This window comes from Choloepus didactylus, chromosome 10 (genome assembly GCF_015220235.1).
Source record: "Choloepus didactylus isolate mChoDid1 chromosome 10, mChoDid1.pri, whole genome shotgun sequence".
NCBI lineage: Eukaryota > Metazoa > Chordata > Mammalia > Pilosa > Megalonychidae > Choloepus > Choloepus didactylus.
The window spans coordinates 110,869,197-110,888,705 of record NC_051316.1 but is presented as its reverse complement, the minus strand read 5'-3'; the positions used below and the strand labels follow the sequence as shown (position 1 = coordinate 110,888,705).

The 19,509-nt window shown below is 37.4% G+C and overlaps 2 protein-coding genes across 7 annotated transcripts in view; both read right to left on the bottom strand.

The window, feature by feature from the left end:
- The window catches only part of KIAA1958 (KIAA1958 ortholog), a 231,923-nt gene that overhangs the window by 47,668 nt on the left and 164,746 nt on the right, over window positions 1-19,509 (bottom strand). The window lies entirely within an intron of this gene.
- On the bottom strand, window positions 1,417-2,073 carry LOC119505274 (N-alpha-acetyltransferase 50-like). Its single transcript, XM_037797931.1, has one exon. The coding sequence runs from the start codon at window positions 1,939-1,941 to the stop codon at window positions 1,432-1,434; it is 510 nt and encodes a 169-aa protein (XP_037653859.1). The 5' UTR covers window positions 1,942-2,073; the 3' UTR covers window positions 1,417-1,431.

The following is a 19,509-nucleotide window of genomic DNA, read 5'->3' as shown; positions in this document are numbered from 1 at the left end:
ACGAAAATTTCAGATGTTTCCCATCTTTCAAAAAAAACTGATCAATATCAAAGCCACTTGTCTATGTGCCAGAAAATATTCTGGCATAAGTCAGTTCTGTCAGTAGAGGAGGTCACAGTGACATGTGCATTATTAACACTTCTAGACTTCTACTTTTCCAAGAATAGAAGCAATACGTTCAACAATTCCACTCTTCCCCAAATCCTTAAACTCAACACTGTAGGCACAGAGTGTAATCAAATCTGGGATGTTCTCCAACAGGTAAGCAAAGGCGCAGCTATGTTCTCAAAAATACTGCCTAGATATTCTTCCCTATTAAATCAAACACTCAGAGGCCACAGGTTTAGCAGCCTGCATTAGCTGACATTAAATGCATTTTTTGTGCCACAAATACAGCTAAACTTCCTTTTAAGTACTTTTTAATATGTCCAAGAGAAAACACCTGCTTCAGGTTTAATTAGGGGTCTTGACCAATAAGGACATAAACTCCATTTTTAACAATGTTGACTAAAACTACTATTGGGTTCACTTAAGAAAAAGGGCAGGAGAAAAAAAAAAGTAAATCACAACAAACCTCTTTAGGTCAGTTAAAGGCATATCTCTAGCTGGGATATTAAAATAAATTAATCTCACCAGCTCACACTCTAAAAGTTAATTCCACTGGTAACAATCAACAGCAGGAAAAACAAACCTGCTAACAACCATCCCACTCATTAGCAAAAAGCAGTTTAACTCAAATACTGAGACCAAAGTATAAACACTACCTAACCAAACTGCCCCATCTACCTCAACCACCAGCAAAGAAGAAACAACTGCATTAAAAAAACAAAAAACAAAAACAACAACAACCAAAGCTTAAGTATTTCTTACAAGGATAATAATGGTCCAACTCCTGAGATGGTGCTCAGAAGGACTAACAGTGGAGTGAAGGCAATGTTTAGGGATTAGTATCCCACAAATAGTCTTTAAAAAACCCAAAGTACCACAAACACACTAACTTGTCTATGAATTAGAGAACAGGATATTGCTGCTGCTTCTTTTGTCTTTTGAAATATACAATATTTTGTAGGCTCTGCCCTTCAATGTGAAAGCAGGACATTTTAAAAAATTAGCTAAAAAATCTGAAATTATTTAACACCCCAATTTTTGGAACCATATACTTTAACTGTGAAACTAAACATACCTACACCTTCTCCCTCCCTCAATGAAACCACCTCACGAAAGTCAGAAAACTCAAACAATCCAAACATGATTAATGTCCTTGAAAGTATTAAAACTTTTAGAGAAAAGGAAGGAAAGATAGAAAAAAGAAAGAAAGAGAAACAACAATAAAGAGGGGGGAAGCGTTAAAAGAAAGAAGGGGAAAAAAATCAGTGGGCCTCTCTTTTATTTGGCGACAAGCAAGTGCAAGAAAGTTCATCTGCAATTTGTTCAGTTATCTGTTTTATGCACATATGCATTCTGGCCAGAAGGGACTTTGAGGTTTTTCTGCAACACATGAGCATCTGCAGGCTCTATCCTCTTATAATAGTTCTTCTTTGTCTCAATAATCTCAAAGCCAAACTTCCTGTAGAAGTCAATTGCTGACTCATTGCTGATCTGGACATGCAGATAGATGTTGTCAAAAGTGCCATCTTTTTCACAGATGTTTAAGACATGATTTAACATTTTAGTTCCTATTCCCAGCCTTCGGTAAGGTGCCAGACATCCTAGTGTCATGATGTAAAGTCTCTTCTGATTCTGTGAATGATCCACCCTACAGCATACCGCACCTACTGCAATATCATTGAAATAGGCAAGTTTCGCCAGCTCGCCAACCTCCAGTACATCCTTGTAGAATTTGTCATTGTAGCTGACTGGAAAGATGACTTGGTTTAATCTCTTCAACTGTTTAATATTGTGTGGTGTCACATCTCCTAGCTCGATCCGGCTACCTTTCATCTTCCCCGTCTGCTGAGGCCGTCGTTACCACCGATATCAACGCCGCCGCCGCCGCCGCCCTGTGCTCTTCGCGCCCTCAGCTCGGGCCACTCTACCCTACAAGCCAGTCTCCTAGCCTGGGGCAGGGAGCTGAGCGGGTGACGGAGGCCGCGAGAGCCAAGCGCGGCCCTGTGTCTCCGGAGGGGGCGGGGATGTCTCCCGCCGCCGCGCTGGTGCCGCCGCTTCTCCACACGTGCACACGGGGCGCTCCGCTCCAGCTCGCCGCCGCCGCCGCCGCCAACCAGACCCGCCGCCCAGATCCACTTTTTAAATTTTTTTATTGGTATAACACACATACAACAGACTAGTCAAATGTGCATGTGACCAATTTTCACAATTGAACACACCTGTGTATTCACCCCAGATCAAGAAAAAGAACATCAGAACATGCCAGAAGCCTTCCTCATGTCCTCTCCCAGCCACTACCTCCCAGGAATAACCACTATCCTGACCTCAAGCATCACAAATTCATTTGGCCTATTATTGTAACTCATATGAATGAAATCTTAGAGGACAAACTCTTTTGGGTCGAGCTTCTTTTGCTCAACATTGTTTTTGAGTTTCATCCAGACTGCTGTGTGTGTAATTGTAAAGTATTGATCCTCATTGCTGTGTAAGATGCCATTGCATGAATGTACCACAATTTATTTTTCCACTCTATTGGACATTTGGATAGTTTCCAGGTTTGGGCTATTTCCAATAAAACTGTTTGATTATTCTAGCATGTATCTTTTGGTGATCATGTGGATACATTTCTATTGCTTGTATGCTGAGGAGTAAAACTGCTGGGTCATAGGAGGTCGTATGTTCAGCTTTAATAGACACTGACAACAACTTTTCCAAGTGTCTGTGTCAACTGACTCTCCCCACCATGAGTGTATGAGGGTTCAGGTTGCTCCGTATCTTTGGCAATGCTAAGCAATGTTAGTTTTTTTTTAACGTAGTCATTCTGGTGGGTATGTAGGAGTATTGCACTGCAGTTTTAATTTTCATTTCCCTGATAACTAATGAAGTTGAGCACCTCTTCATATGTTATTGGCCATGTGAATATCCTCTTTTGTGAAGTCCCTGTTCCAGTCTTTCACCCTTTTTTTCTATTCTGTTGTCTGCCTTTTTCTTAAAAAGGAGGTTTTTATGTATTCTGGTTATGAATCTTTGTCAGATATATGTGTTGCAAACATCTTCTCCCAGGCTGCGGCTTGCCTTTTCACTTTAATGGTAGTCTTTTGATGAACAAGTGTTCTTAATCATAATATAATGAAATTAATCAACTTTTTTTATTTAAAATTCATGCTTTCTGCATCCTGTTTGAGAAATCTTGCCTATTTCAAAGTCATAAAGACATATTTTCTTCCCAAAGTTTTACATTTAGATCTGCCTTCAACCTGCAATTGGTTTTTTAATGAAATGAGATAGGAATTAAGATTCTTTTTTTCAATATGGACCATTATCCATATTTGATTTTAATTGATAAAATCTGAATAGGCAATACAAGCATATGGAACAATATGTAAAAGCTACAAATGGGTATAGAATAAAAGTATATCTCCCTCCCATCCCAGCTTCTTATCACCAAGTTTCCTTATGCATAGCAACCAATGTTCTCAATTAATTGGATATAATTTGGGGGAATGTCTATGCACACACACACAGTCTTTTCTTTTTAAAAGGGGGAGAGGAATATATTATACATCTTATTCTATACTCTGCTTTTTACCCTTAATAATATATTAGCAATAGTTCTAACATCAATAGATACACAGTTGCTTCAGTCCTCCTAATAGCTACGAAGTATTTTATATGGATGTATCATAATAATTTACCTAATTCCCTAGTGATGGACACTCACACTGGTTCTATCCTGTTGCTATAACAAATAATGCTGCATTGGTATCCTTGTATACATAACATTCCCATACATGGTCATGAATTTCCAAAACTGGAAATGCTATATTGCCCTCCACAAAGGTTGTACCAATTCATAGCTCCATGTTAAAGTATGAGTGCTGGTTTAATCACACCTTCCTATATACAATGTTTTATCAAACTTCTTACTCCTTGCTTATATAATTGGTAAAACATATATTATGGTTTTATTTATTTAGCATTTCTTTCACGATGAGTGAAATTTAACCTTTTTTCAAATGCTTCTAAGCCCCCAATATTTTCTTTGAATTATTTTTGTCCATTGCCCATTTTCTTTTTTTTTTTTTTTGCTATTGATTTATAGGAACTCTAAATATCCTCACATTTATATTTAGCCTTATTATATATTTATTTATTTACATATTACTATTTATTTAGACTTATTATATTTTATATTTAGCCTTTTGTCTGTGATATATACCACAAATATTTTATAGTTTATCTTTAGTGTAACTTGTTTATAGTGGTTTTTTTGGCATGTAAACTTTTAAAAATATATTTATGAGATTGAATTTATCCCTCTCTCTTTTTTAATGGTTTCTATATTTTGTGCTATTTTTAGCAATGCCTTCTCCACTATGAAACAATTAGACAATTCTCTTAAGTTTTCTTCCAAAATGTTAATTTAATTTTTAGTATTTAAATATTTAATCACCTAAGTTTATGCTTGTGTAAAGAGTAAGGTAGGAACCAACCTGATATTTTTCTAGATAGCCATTTTCCTACTTACTTGTTTACATTAGTAAAAGTATTTAAGCCTGTAAAATTTACTCTGAGCTCTGTTTTATCTGTATCCGGTAGGCTTTGCTATATAATGTCATTCCCATCAATATTATGTAGATACTGTGCATTATAAAGTTTATTATAAAATTGTGAATATTTTAGTTTTAAAATGTGCAAGGTTTTCAGGAGGTAGTTGTTTTGTTTTCTAGTTTTACTGAAGTTTTATTTTACTTCATCATGTTCTAAAAAGTTATCCCTGCTGTCTTCTTCTTTGAGGAATGTATTGAGATTTTTTTCACCAGTATACCAACACAGCCAAAGGCAGTACACTGCAGAGGAATACAGTATTCTACAGTACCCCTTCTCTCCACATTTGTCCTCACTGCTTCAATTTGGCTATTTGATTAATACATGATTTTTCCCAATCTTTGTGCATTTTGCCCTTGTCTCTATAATTCAACTATCTTAACTCTCTTTAGACCCTTTTCTATCACATAACATTTATTATTTTTTGCAGTAAATTCCTATATTTACTGCAAGATATCTTTATTTATTAGAAGTTTATCATGTCTTTCAAACTATCCTAATATTTTTATTAGGATTAGTATTGTCTTTTTTTTTAGTGATCTGATCTGATTACAAAATTGCACAGATTTTGAGTAGTCTGCTCCATATAGTCATTTTTTTACTGTGCCATTTGCACTATGGTTTTCAGAAATGCTGTATCATTTGATAACAGTAGCACCTACACAGCATATGGTTGTGTTTGAGGTTTGTGATGAATGTCTCACTGAGTTTATCCGATTTATACTTATCACTGTGTTCAATCTTAATTCTAGTACTCATAATATACATATGGGGTTTCTATTTTTATTTCTGTATCTCAGGGCTCTTGCTCAGCTCTTCATTCTCTTGGCTTAATCCTCCTCCTGGGGCTGGCTTCTTCTCAGGCAGGATAAAGCTAGCCGGCAAAAAGGAGTCATCTATTTCAGTATCTCTGTTTAGGAGTAAAGAAACCTTTTCCAGTTTATGTTCTCCTAATTTTTCCAGTGGTTATCATTATAACTACACCAGTATCAAATCATGAGTTCTCTATTTTTATACAGCATATTTTGATACCCTACTCCACATGTCAAAATTAATACACCATATATTTTAATTTCCTCCTCCAAAAAATCGTATTTAATTATTTTCCTTGGTCCTAATAAATGCTAGTCTTTGTAAGTTTAACTATGCTTATCATTCTATTATTTAAGTTAGTTCTTCTTGTGTTACCTTTCTATCTTCAAATATCTATATATGTTATTGTTTGAATTATTAGTTTTAAATACTATCTTTTGAATTTTGGTTATAAGGGAGCTTACATACTACTTTTTGCTTTTTCTCTCCTGTATCCTCCCAATTTTTAAAAATTATACAATCCCACATTATCATGGTTTATAATATTTACATTCTGTTTTTAATCATAATTTCCACAGCTTGCTTTTGGTCCTGCAATTAAGTAGAATCAGTCTTCACCACCAGTGTGTTGGCAGTCTCCACATCTCAGACGACTGAAGTTTGTCCTCTAATAGTTTATTCAAAAAGTATTTGTGAAAACTGTATTTTCCTGAGCTCTTGAATTTTTAAAAATATATTTTTTGTCTTTATAATTGAATGACTGTTCTCAACAAATACTTTGTTTCCCTCAAAATAGTAGCATTGTCTTGCTGTGTTACAGAATTGAATCTGTTGGAAGTCTATGCTCAGCATCATCTTTCTCCCTTATAGTCTCAATTGCATGTGTGTATATGTATGTTTTGGCCTGGATGTATAAATGACTCTCTCTTTAACAATGAAGGACAATAAATTTATTAGAATAAATCTAAGGGTTAATCATGAGTATCAATCAGTCCTTCTTTCTGGTACACAGTGTGCCCTTTCAAACCACCAGTTCAAGTTCATCTCCACTGCCTTGTCTCACTGGCACATCACTTCCTGCAAAAATGACCAAGTGTGCATGTATTTCTTTTTCACTCAGCAACACCTCTGCTGCTACTCTGTGATGCCAAACACAGGGTCCAGGGAAGCTGTCACAGCAGCCAACGCTCTTCATTCCAGTTCTTCAAAAAGTGACTGCTATTTTGCTGCTCAGCACGCACATCTCTCGGCTCCACCTGAGATCTACAATCACGTCTCCTGGAGCCATCCCCAAACCCTAGTCTAATCGATTAACACTACATTTGGCAGTGCTTCTTTATGTACTGTGGTTCTAGGTTACAGAAGACTTCCAGTTTTATTTTTTTAAAATGTTTGTTTCTGTTTCTTCTTATTATTTTGAAGTGATTTCAGAGAGAAGAAATGGGCGGAGACATCTTTGTTCTGTGTTTTCAGAGCCACAATTCTGATCCAGTTCTTTGCATTTGAGTAAGACTGCTGTAATTTCTAGCCCCTAACCTGGTGCCTTGCATCTAGTAGGGACGCCGTAAATGTTTGTTGAATGATTTCTGATCACCTGAAATCTACCATATGAAGAAGAGTTAATTTCCTGAAGATTTTGGCATTCATCAATAGGTCAGTAGTCAAATTACATTACGATTCTGTTTGAATGTATGTGGTAAGAAATATAGATTAGGTTGTAAATAACTGTTTACCTAATACTGATGATAAGCAAAATGCTTCTTTCAACACAGAGAAAAGGAGATAAAAAAATCATTTTCTATTCTCTCAGGAGAAACAGATTTATGGTTCAGCAGGCAAACTGAATAAGTCACTGTTACTAATGAAGAAACATGCACCAAATGGGCAAAAGGGTCTTAATATATTGAGTTGTGATTAATTCAACAAACTCTAAAAACTGAATGTAGGTAAAATCCCAAAGGCCTAGAAAAGAGAATGAAGAGGACAAGGTAGTAACCAAAATCATGCAAACGCTAATTATTTTCCTAAGCAGATCAGGCATTTAACAATTAGAAATGAAGTTTTACACGAACTAGTAGGCATCAGAATAATTTCCTATGGCTCCCATTAACCTACGCACCCAACAGCCCATTCAACATGTGTACAGGATGTAAAATGTAACTCAGGCTCTGTCCCCACAGATGTTCTTCCGCCTAGTTGGTGCCTCCACCAGCTACCTACCCATTTGCTCTTCCTTTCTTCCACATCTAATCAATCATCAAGTTCAGCCAAGCACCTCACTCACTAACTCATTCGTTCATTCATTCATGCAAGCACACTTATTGAGTAACTACTACATGTCAAGAATTAAGTAGGCTGGGTTTACAAGGATGAGCACAATGGAAAAAGTCCTGCTTTTAGAGAATTTACCATCTAGTGGGGTAAAAGAAAATAACACAAATAAGTACATCTTAAACAGACAAACTGGAACAAATGCTAAGAAAAACAATAACAGCATTCTGTGAGACAGAATGAGTATTAAGGATGGGCATTCCGGGAAATCCTTTCTAAGAAGACGACCTTTTAGCTGACACTGAAAACAGAGAAGCCAATTACGCAGAGTGAAAGAGGAGCAGAGGGAACAAAGTTTGAGAAACTGAAAGAATTATCCGTGTGACTGGAGTGAAAAGTGAGCAAGAGGGAGACTGGTGCAACGGGAGGTTTGAAAGCTTGCCGGCGCCACATCGTGAATTACTTCTTAGGTCTTATTAATGATTTTGGTTTCCATCCTAAGAAAACAAGTTTTAAGCTACATGGTCAGATTTGTACTGCTCTGTTATGATATAAACCTACCCATCCCCTCCCCCAGCTAAGAAAATCTTAAAAAAAAAACAAGAAAAAACAAACTGCTTTGTATGAGTGGGGGTGGTGGTGGTAGTGTTTCTTTCTTTTTCTAGATATGGAGGGACTGAATTGACATCTAGATGACCTGGTACAAAACATTTCCACACAACAGAATGATCCATTAACTGAACTACCTCATTGGAAGTAGGAGGTCAGAGCCAGAGGAGCCAGAGAATGTCCAATTTTTGAAGAAATTTTTGGGGGAAGTTTCAGAGTTTGTAAGACCTGTGGGATGGAGGTTTAAGCTAATCTCATCTAGATTTTAAGAGCCAGGAGACACTGATACATGGATTACACATATCATCCTGTCATATTTACTTCATTCTATTTCACAATTCTCCTTCAGTCTGTGACCTCCTTGAAGAGTAGGGAATGCTTAGCGACAGCCTGAGTAAAGTTTTTAACCAGACGGCTTTTCTATACTTACTTGCATAGTCTCCATGCCCCATTAATTCAGTTATTTTTCATGTATTTGTCAGCTCTGAATCCTGAGTGGCCAGCTTATGCTCTGGCACAACAGAGCTACCCAATGAATGTATAAAGATTGCCTGAATAAATACATGACTCTTAAAAGAATTTTAAATTCACAGATCTTCCACATATATTTCAAATGACAGAATATCCCAAGCTTTAACCTGAGTATGTTAGGAAAAGGAGAACTTCTGGACATGTATGGCTCCCAAAAATGTCTCTTCCCTGTACCTTTCACATATATTAGCTCCCCATTACCCATACAGCATACCCTGATGGGCTACTATTTTAGGGGTCCTTGCTGTCACCGCATCACTACTGTGGTTTTGGTGATAAGTAGTGACGGTGGATAAATTCTCTATGTAGACAACATGAGTGGCCTTGGTTCTCTGAATGAATGGCCACTTATTCCTGGCCTGTGCCATTCAAAAAGAGCCATAATACTCATCACTTACAACTTACTCCAAGCTTCTTAAAAGGAGAAGCTGTCCCATAAAACCCAGTACAGTGAAATGACCCTTCGACAAACATAGTCAGCAGATTGAAAGGTTTGAGGTTACTGACTTCCAAAAGACCTGGAGAGGGGCCCCCAAAGAAGAGTCTGAGCACCAGTCCAGGAATGCTTACCGACAGGCTGAGTAAAGTTTTTAAGCGAACAGCTTTTCTGTACTTATTTACACAGACCCCTTGCTCCATTATTAATTCAATTATTTCCTCTCTTGTTAGTAAATGGCATGGAAAAACACATAATTAGTGCAGTATCTTATGTTTTCATTTAATTTGAGGAGATTTATGTTAGATTTAAATTCAGATCCATTTGCTTCAATTGCTGCAGTACCCAGTTTAAAAACAAACTTAACGATCATATCCCTTTTGTGGTTTATTACAGCAATGTATCTGAAATAACGAGCAACATTTCCTGATGTTTAATTTTTCCTTTATTATTTTCATTTCAGAGAAGAATATTTTATATAGGTTTTCATTTGATAGGGAAAAGATATGATGGTCAAATTCTTCTTATAAAAGTGACGGCTAAGCCCCCGAGTTGATTAAATAAGAATGCATTTTAAATTTGAAAAGTGAAAAAGAAAGAACAAAGGAATCTGGTGAGTATATTTATATTTATGAGGCTGCAGTTGGAGTTAATATTTAATCAGCATTTGTGAGGAACCACTGGGCTCCTAGCATTTCAAGACAACCTGCGGGGTGTAGTCAAAGGCAAGTCCCTGGTGGTTGATGGTTGCATCACAGCTGGGGAAACAACACATATAAAACTAAATAAAAAGAGCACAGGCACTGTGAAAATAGGCACTGAGTTGTGTGGCATGGGCTCCAGGTCCTATAGGAATTCAGAAAAAAATAAAAGAGCTGTCAATGGAGGTTGAGCCATGCAGGAGCTCTATTCCATGGAGGAACTAGGGCTGGGGCTAGGCTTTAAAGGATGAACCATTTGGTTAAGAATAACAGGAGGGTAGGGCATTCCTGAAAGATACTGCAGGTACAAGAGATGGGAAGGGATCGAACTTGTGCTCATGGGGACTGTGAAATCCCATCCTGGTTTGGAAGTGGTGGGGGGTGGAATTTGGAATGGGGGAATAAAGAAATGGTGAGGTATGCAACTAGATGAATGGACCCTGAGGACAGCATTTTAAGTGAAATAAACCAGAGATGAAAAGATAAACAATATAATGCCTCATTAATATGGACTAACTATAATGTGCAAACTCTGAGAATTGAATCTTACAACACAGGTTATCAGGGAAGGCTTATGGTAAAGGTTCTTAGATTGTAAGTTCTTCCAGCAGTCACATCCATTCATGAGTTGTAATGGTTATTTCTAAATTCTGAGATGCTGAGCCCTTTGTGTGTAACCTAGTAGGTCCCTGGAACTTCAAGTATCTGGGAGACACATGAGACTCAGAGTTTGAGTTTGTCAGTATTACCCCATACAGCCATGGTTAAAAAAGCTGAAAAAGAGTACAGACTTCAATTAGCGATATGAATGAACGGATCTGGTTAGGACTAAGGCAAATCAGACTAAGGGGTAAAGGACGATATTGACTGTGTTTTTTTTTTTTTTTTTTTAAATCTTATTTTGAAATAAATTCAAACTTACAGCAACTCGAACATCCTGTCACACCACCATTTCTTTCTTTCTTTCTTTCCCTCCCTCCCTCTCTCCCTATCTATCACCCATCATCTATTGCTCTGTCTTCTGAACAGATGACAGCAAGCTGCACACATCCTTGAACAAACAATATAATTCACATATACAATTCCCATGAACAAGAACATTCTTTTATGCAATCCCATTAAGCGCAGCTAAGAAGTTCAAGAAATTTAACCTTGCTACAAAGCTTATATTCCATATTTCCTTTTTTTTTTTTTTTTTCTTATGTCCCCACTGTGTCCCTTTGAGTCTCCTCTCTTCCATTCTTAGATCCCATCCAGGCTCATCCCTGGCATTTAATTGATTGACTGTGTTTTAAAACTTCAACTTCTATCTGAGACAAAAGGAAGAGATGTTTATTTGGTGCAAAATCTGTATTTTCTGTAGCATACTAAATAATTTAACTTGTATGGTCAGTTTATTCAAACACCATAATTACATGGAACTTTGAATAGGAAGTGAGATCTGGTTGGTTTGTACAGGTTATAGTGTGAAACCCCGATAATTTGGGCAGAGAATAAAAATGTATTTGCAAAGCCCCCCTGAGGGACTAGGGGGAAATTTGAAAATATTAACACCCCCCCCCCAGGAATTCCTGATATTCTCACAAGTACTTTGGCCTACCATTTTAGTAGGCCAATCCCTTTATTTTGGGGCTTGCCCTTATGAAGCTTGTTACTGCAAAGGAGAGGCTAAGCCTACTTATAAACGTGCCTAAGCGTCTCCCCCAGAGAGCCTCTTTGTTGCTCAGATGTGGCCTCTCTCTGAGCCAACTCAGCAGGTAAAATCACTGCTTTCTTCCCTACGAGGAACATGATTCCCAGAGGTGTAAATCTCCCTGGCAACATGGGACATGACTCTGGTAATGAGCCTGGACCCGGCATATGGATTGAGAAAATCTTCTTGAACAAAATGGGGAACAGAAATGAAACAAAATTTAGTTTCAGTGAATGAGAGATTTCAAATGAAGTCGAGAGGTCATTCTGGAGTTTATGCTTATGCTTATAGGGATATCCCTTTTAATTTCTAGTGTATTGGAATAGCTAGAAGGAAATACTTGAAACTGTTGAACTGCCACCCAGTAGCCTTGATTTTTTTTTTTATTTTGAGCAATTTTATTGATATATTCACAAACCATGAAATCATTCAAAGTATACAATCAGCTGTTCACACTATCATCATATAGTTGTGCATTCATCACCATAATCAATTTTTTGAACATTTTCATTACTCCAAGAAATAAAAATAAAAATAAAAGTGAAAGTGAACACTCAAAACATCTCATACTCCTTTTCCCCCCATATTATTCATTCACTTTTTGTCCCCCTTTTTTCTACTCATCTGACCATACACTGGATAAAGGGAGTTTGGTCACAAGGTTTTCACAATCACACAGGCATCCTGTATACACAGGCTATATACACGATCATCTTCAAGAATCAAGGATACCGATTGCAGTTCAACAGTTTCAGCTATTTCCTTCTACCTATTCGAATATACTAAAAACTAAAAAGGGATATCTATATAATACATAAGAATACCCTCCAGAAAGACCTCTTGACTCCATTTGAAATCTCTCAGCCACTGAAACTTAATTTTGTTTCATTTCTCTTCCCTATTTTGGTCAAGAAGGCTTTCTCAACCCCACAATGCCAGGGCCAGGCTCATTTCTGGGAGTCATGTCCCATGTTGCCAGGGAGATTTACACCTCTGGGAATCATGTCCCACATAGGGGGGAGAGCAGTGAGTTTACCTACACTATTGGCTTAGAGAGAGACAGGCTACATCTGAGCAATGGAAGAGGTTCTCTGGGGACGACGCTTAGGCAAAATTATAAGTAGGTTTAGCGTCTCCTTTCCAGTAACAAGCTTCATAAGGGCAAGTCCCAAGATGGAGGAACTGGCCTACTACAATGGTAGTCTCTAATGCTTGTGAGAATATAAGGAATTCCCCAGGTGGAGAAGTTTAATATTTCCAAATTTTCCCCAGTCCCTCAAAGGGACTTTGCAAATACTTTTTATTCTCTGCCCAGATTACTCTGGGATGTACTGGGGTTTCATGCTAACCTGTACAAACCAACAAGATCTCACCTCCTTTTCAAGGTTCCATGTAATTATGGTGTTTGAATAAACTGAACATACAAGTTACATTATATAGCATTCTAAAGAATACATAGATTTTGAACCAAATAAACATCTCTTCCTTTGGTCTCACACAGAAGTTGAAGTTTTAAAATACAGTCAATATCTTCCTTTTCCTTTTAGTCTGGTTTACCTTAGTCCTAATCAAGTCCATTTTTTTCATATTCCTAATTAAAGTCTGATCTCTTTTTTAGGTTTTTTTAAACATTTGATGTATGGGGTAATGCTGACATTCATAGCTGCCAAACTCTGGCTCTGAGTCTCAGGTAACACACAGGTGCCTGAAGTTCCAGGGACTGATTACGTTATACACAAACAGCTCATCATCTCAGAATTTAGAAATAACTGTCACAACTTATGAATAGATGTGGCTGCTGTTAGAGCTTACAATTTAGTAACCTTTACCATAAACCTTCCCCTGATAATCTGTGCTCTCAAATTCAATTCTCATGGTTTGCACATTATAGTTAGTCCATGTTAGTGAGGCATTATACTGTTTGTATTTTTGATTCTGGCTTATTTAACTCAACACACTGTCCTCAAGGTCCATTCATCTAGGTGTATACCTCACAACTTCATTTCTTCTTGCTACCACTCAATATTCCATTTTATGTACACACCACAATTCACCATCCCGTTTATTGGCCAATGTACACTTAGGTCACCTCCATCCATTGCAAATCATGAATACTGCCACATAAACACCAGTGTGCAATGTCCATACATGAACTTGCTCTCAGTTCTTCCAAGTATATACCCAATAACAGGGCTGCAGGACCATATGGCAACCCCACAGTTAGCTTCTCGTGGAACCACCACACTGCCCTCCTGATGGGTTGCCCCATTCTACTTCCCCACCAACAGGGAATAGGTACATCCCTCTCTCCACATTTTCTCCAGCACTTGCATCCCTCTGTTTAATTTTTTAAACAGTTTTATTCACACACCTTACAATCCACCATAAGTAAACAATCAATGATTCCAAGTATAATCATATAATTATGTGTTCACCACCACAATATATACGAGGACATTTCCAACTCTTCCCCAAAGAAAGAGGAAAAATGGAAGAAAAAAAATGAAGACTAAAAACATAAAAGATAGAAAAATAAAAATAAAATACAAAGAAAAGGTCAGACACCACCACCACCACCAAGAATCCCATATCACACCCTTATATCCCCCTCTTATAGACATTTAGTTTTGGTGTATTGCTTCTGTTACAATTAATGCAAGCATCTTACAATGTTATATTAACTATAGACTCTAGTTTGCATTGATTGTATTTTCCCCCAATACCATCCAATTTTCAACTTGCACTGCTGACACTCATTTGTTAGTCTTCTTTTAAAAACATTTTTATATTTGTACACTTAATCACCACCATTAATCATTCTAGGTTTTGCTAGGTTATACAATCCCAGTCTTTATCTTCTATCTTTCCTTCTGGTGTCATACCTGCCCCTAGCCTTCCACGTTCAACCATATTCAAACTCATCTTTGTTCAGAATACTTACAATATTGTGCTACCATCACACAGTATTTTGCTATCCATTTCTGGATCTATACAATCAATCCTGTTGAAACTTCTGTACTCCTTCAGCATCAAATGCCCATTTTCTAACACCTTTCTATCCTCAGACAACCTGTGTTCTCAACTTTAACTCAAATTTTGCTCATTAATGTTAGTTCATATTAGTGAGTCCATCAAGTATCTATCCTTTTGTTTCTGGCTAATTTCACTCAATGTAATGTCTACCGTCTACCATTTTGTCTTTTGGATTTTATATGTCACATCTTATTTTATTTTTATTTTTATTTTCTCTGCCCTCCTCTTTTACCCTACTGATAGTCTTCATTTCTACTCTTTTCTCCAAACCTCTCTCTCCTGTCTTTTCCTGACTTTCAAGTTCTTCCTTATGTTCAGCCATTATCTTCTTTATATCTTTCATCTATTTTGCCATATCTTCTCTCAACTTGTTGATTTGATTTTTGAATTGATTTAGCATATTTGTTTGAAGATCTTTAATTAGTTGTTTCAACTCTTGTATCTCATTTTAAGTGTTCATTTGTTCCTTTGACTTGGCCATATCTTCATTTTTTTCTAGTGTGATTCATCATTTTTTGTTGTCTAGATATCTGGTTTCCTTGATTACCCCAATCAGATTTTCCCAAATGGGGTCTCAGGAAGAAGGTGTAATCACTATCAGGTTTCCCTGAGGATGAGACCCAGAAAGTTGTCAGACTTTCCTGTGAGGCCTCTAGACACTGTGCTTTTCCCATCCTGCCCAGCAGGTGATGCTTGTCAGCCTGCAGCTCCCCACCAGTGTAAAGAAGTGTGTTGCCTTTAATTCTCAGTAGATCCTGTCCCTGCCAGGGGCTGAGAGTGTCAGAAGCCAAGCTTAAGCTTGTTTCTGTCCCTGCAACCCTCCAGCCCTAGGATCTGTGTTCTCTGAGGGAGGGCAGCCAATTGAACTGGGCCTTGCCTTCCCTTTTTCTTAGGGAACATAAGCTCTTTAGGGATTTATCTCCTAGACTTCACTTCCTCTTTTGACTCTCTGACTACCTTAACTCCATCTTTGCCTGGGTCAGCACTGACAACTGAAAATGCCTGAGTCTTTCTCTAATGAGTTACTTTGAATGAGAGAAAAAAAGGAAAAAAGAAAGAAATCCCCTTTTCAGAGCCACTCCCCAACCCCCCAGTTACCACTCAAGAACCAGAGTTGATGCCCAGTTCTATATGCCCCTTTTCTTTGGACACAGCCCTTTTCCAGTATTCTGAGCTCAGCTGATTCCAAAAGCTTCTGTTTTTTTTTTTTTTCTGTCAGCCCCACCTCCTCTCTGCCAGGAGAGACCTCAGGGTTCCTTTCCTGCTTGCTCCGGGTTTATCTGTGCTTATAGCTTGTATTCAGTAGTCCAATTTCATTATTTAAAACCACAATTGAAGCTTGGTTGAGCTACTTTCCCTTCTTCCTAGTAGACTGCTTCTTTCTCCCACAGGGGTCTTCCAACTCAGCCTGCTGTGCCACTGGGGGAAGGGGTGCCAGCTCCACAGTTTGGGGAGCTTTACTTATAGCTCTTACACCGCAATCTCAGCTGTTCCACCCATTCCAGATTGGTGTATGATGTTTGTCCAGTCACAGATGTTCCCCAACAACTGTTCCAGACTATTTACTCATTGTTCCTGGCTATATACTAGTTGTTCCAGAGGACTAACTAAATTCCAGACATCCCTATCAGCCTCGATTTTTAAAGATGATTGTATAACTATGTAGCTTACATGGTGTGACTCTGTGATTGTAAAAACCTTGAAGCTCACACTCCCTCTATACAGTGTATGGGCAGATGGGTAGAAAAATGGGAACAAAAATTAAATGAATAGGGGGGTGGGTGGATGGGATAGTGTAGGTATTCTTCTTTGCCTGTATTTTTATTCTGCTTTTTATTTTCTTGGAGTAATGGAAATGTTCAAAAACTAACTCTGGTGATGAATGCACAACTATTTGATGGTACCATGAACAACTGATTGTACATTGTGGATGACTGTAGGGTAAGTGAATACATCTCAATAAAACTAAATTAAAAAAAAAAAAGAGATCTATACTAAAATGAATATACCTGTAAAATTAAGGGATAGCTCCTTCCCCTACCTCCAACTTCTATTTCAAAGTGGGATTATACAGACATTATGGATTAGTCTATTAGGTGCTTACTTCTTCCATGGGTATATTAATTTGAAAAAAGTGAAATTTTCTTATGACCCTCTTTGTTTGAGGAAAATGATCTTGGTAGTTTCAAAAATATGATACCTGGTTGGTGACCTCAGGAAATCAGCCAACCTCTATTTTATTTGTCAGGGGTTATAAAAATCATATTTACCAACATTCATGTTTCATTTTTGAAAACAACAATAGCTCTTAATCTCTTCAACTTACTGAAGAAAAAAAAAAGTGAATTATGTGTAATTTAACACTGGAAAACAAACAGAGATGACCTTAAAACACCATAGAATGTATTAAAGAGTCAGTGACTTCGTTCTTCTTTAAACAGCCAACTCTATGCATATTTTTATGCTTTCTCCTAGAACTTTAAAATACAGGCTATTTTCTAGGGTTGTCAACATCACTAATTGAAGCCAGATTTATATGCTATTATAGCTATCTGACCAGCAAATTATTTTTATGCTCGGTTAATCTTTTCCAATGGCGGGAGTGAAACACATTTGTTACACACACATTCAGGAGCATTAAAATTGAGAATAATACCAGTTAGTCCAATATGATTTCTGATAGCATTTTTCACTGAAGCAGAAATCACTTAAATAAATATTAGTCATCTGCTCATTTCTCCTGGATGTATGTTGTGCAACTGTAATGACTCTGGAGAATTTTCTCCTTAATAAAATTTAGAAATAAGAAATAGAGCACAGAAGATAGCAGTATTTATTAAGCAAACATAGGGGAGCCAAAACACAGGAGGAAAGCCTCCTTCTCTTTATCATTTGTATCAAGTATTGTCTCTATATAGGAATTAATTCAGGCCAAGAAGCTGCCTGTATCGGAAGATGGAGGTGAGACATCACATGTGCAAAAAAGACCAGTCACTGACCTTGCAGATCATCACAAGGGATTAATTTATGGCCAACAGGATGCAGAATTCTGCATTTTTAACTAGCCCTTAGATGGCTCTAGTATAGGTGTGGTCCAGCAGACCATGCTTTTGAGAAATAGTCCCTTATTGCTCCCTTCCTCCAGAAGGCCTAGAAAATGACTCTTCTTCCCTCAAATAAACCACAGTCCAAGCCCTTCCCCAAGGAAACCTTTCCTGATTCCACCAGGTGTACTGAAGCACACTACCCCTATTTCTTGTCCCCCACCCCCACCATGGCTCCTGTGTACTGCCTCTATTATAGCACCTGCCACAACATTGGGATGAATGATTTTCTAGTTTAACATTTTTTATTCCCCAGGCAGAACAGCTGCTTAATAAATATTAGACAAAAGAAATACATTACAGAAATATTTCCCTCTGAAGCCCACTGAATTCTGACTTTTTCTTTTGCAACTTCTCCGAAGTTATTAAGCTTACTGCTGTTTCCCTAACTTCCAAAGACCACTTCCAAATTTTTTCTTTTTTGAGTCTTTTCAAGGCATTTGACACAAGTAATGGAGTGAATGGTTAATAGCTCAAGCTTTTGGATTCAAATCCCAGCTTTGCCACTTAACTAGCTATGTGAATCCATTCAAGTTTTTGAACCTAAGCCTCAGATTCTTCAACTGTAAAATAAGCATAATAATTGTACCTGTCTCTTAAGAGATATATGAGCAGTGAATGAGAAAGTAAATTAAACCACTTAGTGCAGTGTTGGGCACATAAAGTTCAACCCTTTCCCCTTCATTCTCTCAACAAGGTACTGCCAAGAATGTGGAATATCTCTGCTTAGAGATGTGTTCCAATCAACTAAGTCAATCAAGGTCTTCCTACCTCACCTGAGTTCCTCCTCTACTGACACTTTAATTTATAGCAAATATTCATTAATTCTTCAAAGCTAGATTCTATAAGAGCCACCAATGTTAGGCATCTCTGCATAACTGAATATATCTTATCCACTGACATGTGACAAACTGAATTAATATTTATATCTAAAATAGCTCTTAGGATACTCTGTATTACACAAGACCCAGAATCTTATGATTTGGTATTTATGTCAATATTAGAAGAGACATTGTGTGACTGTATGAATTCAGTAAAATAAACAGTCTAATCATGGAATTCTCTCTTCTAAGAATGCCACAAGACAGCTCTGGGCTAGCTGCATGTGCTTAGAAAGGAGTGAATTTAAACAGACTTTACTTATAAAGGAGATGCAATATTAAGTGAAGACACAGAAGGCAAAGAGCAGAGCCGATGACAGGAGGGAATAAAAACTAAATGAAGCTCTTCACATCTCATGCTTAATTTCAAGTCACGGGAAAGAAATTAAGCATTCTGCACTAAAGTAAAGGTGAAAGAAGAGTAAAACAAGACAACAAATATTGTACTATATTAATCACAATAAGCCGCAACACAATAAGCTGTACTTTGATATTGACCAAAATATATTCTTAAATCAACTTTAGAATGTGGCTGCATTTTCAGGCATAGCAGCACAAACCCACATGACTGTAATTAATGTAATAAATCATGTTGCGGACTTTTCCACAAAATCTGACAGTACTCACTGATATACTGCTTATTAGAGACTGTAGAGATTTCTCCCCCACTTTTTTATTATACTGACAAAGACACTGAATCAAGTATCCTCTTCTGATGTGT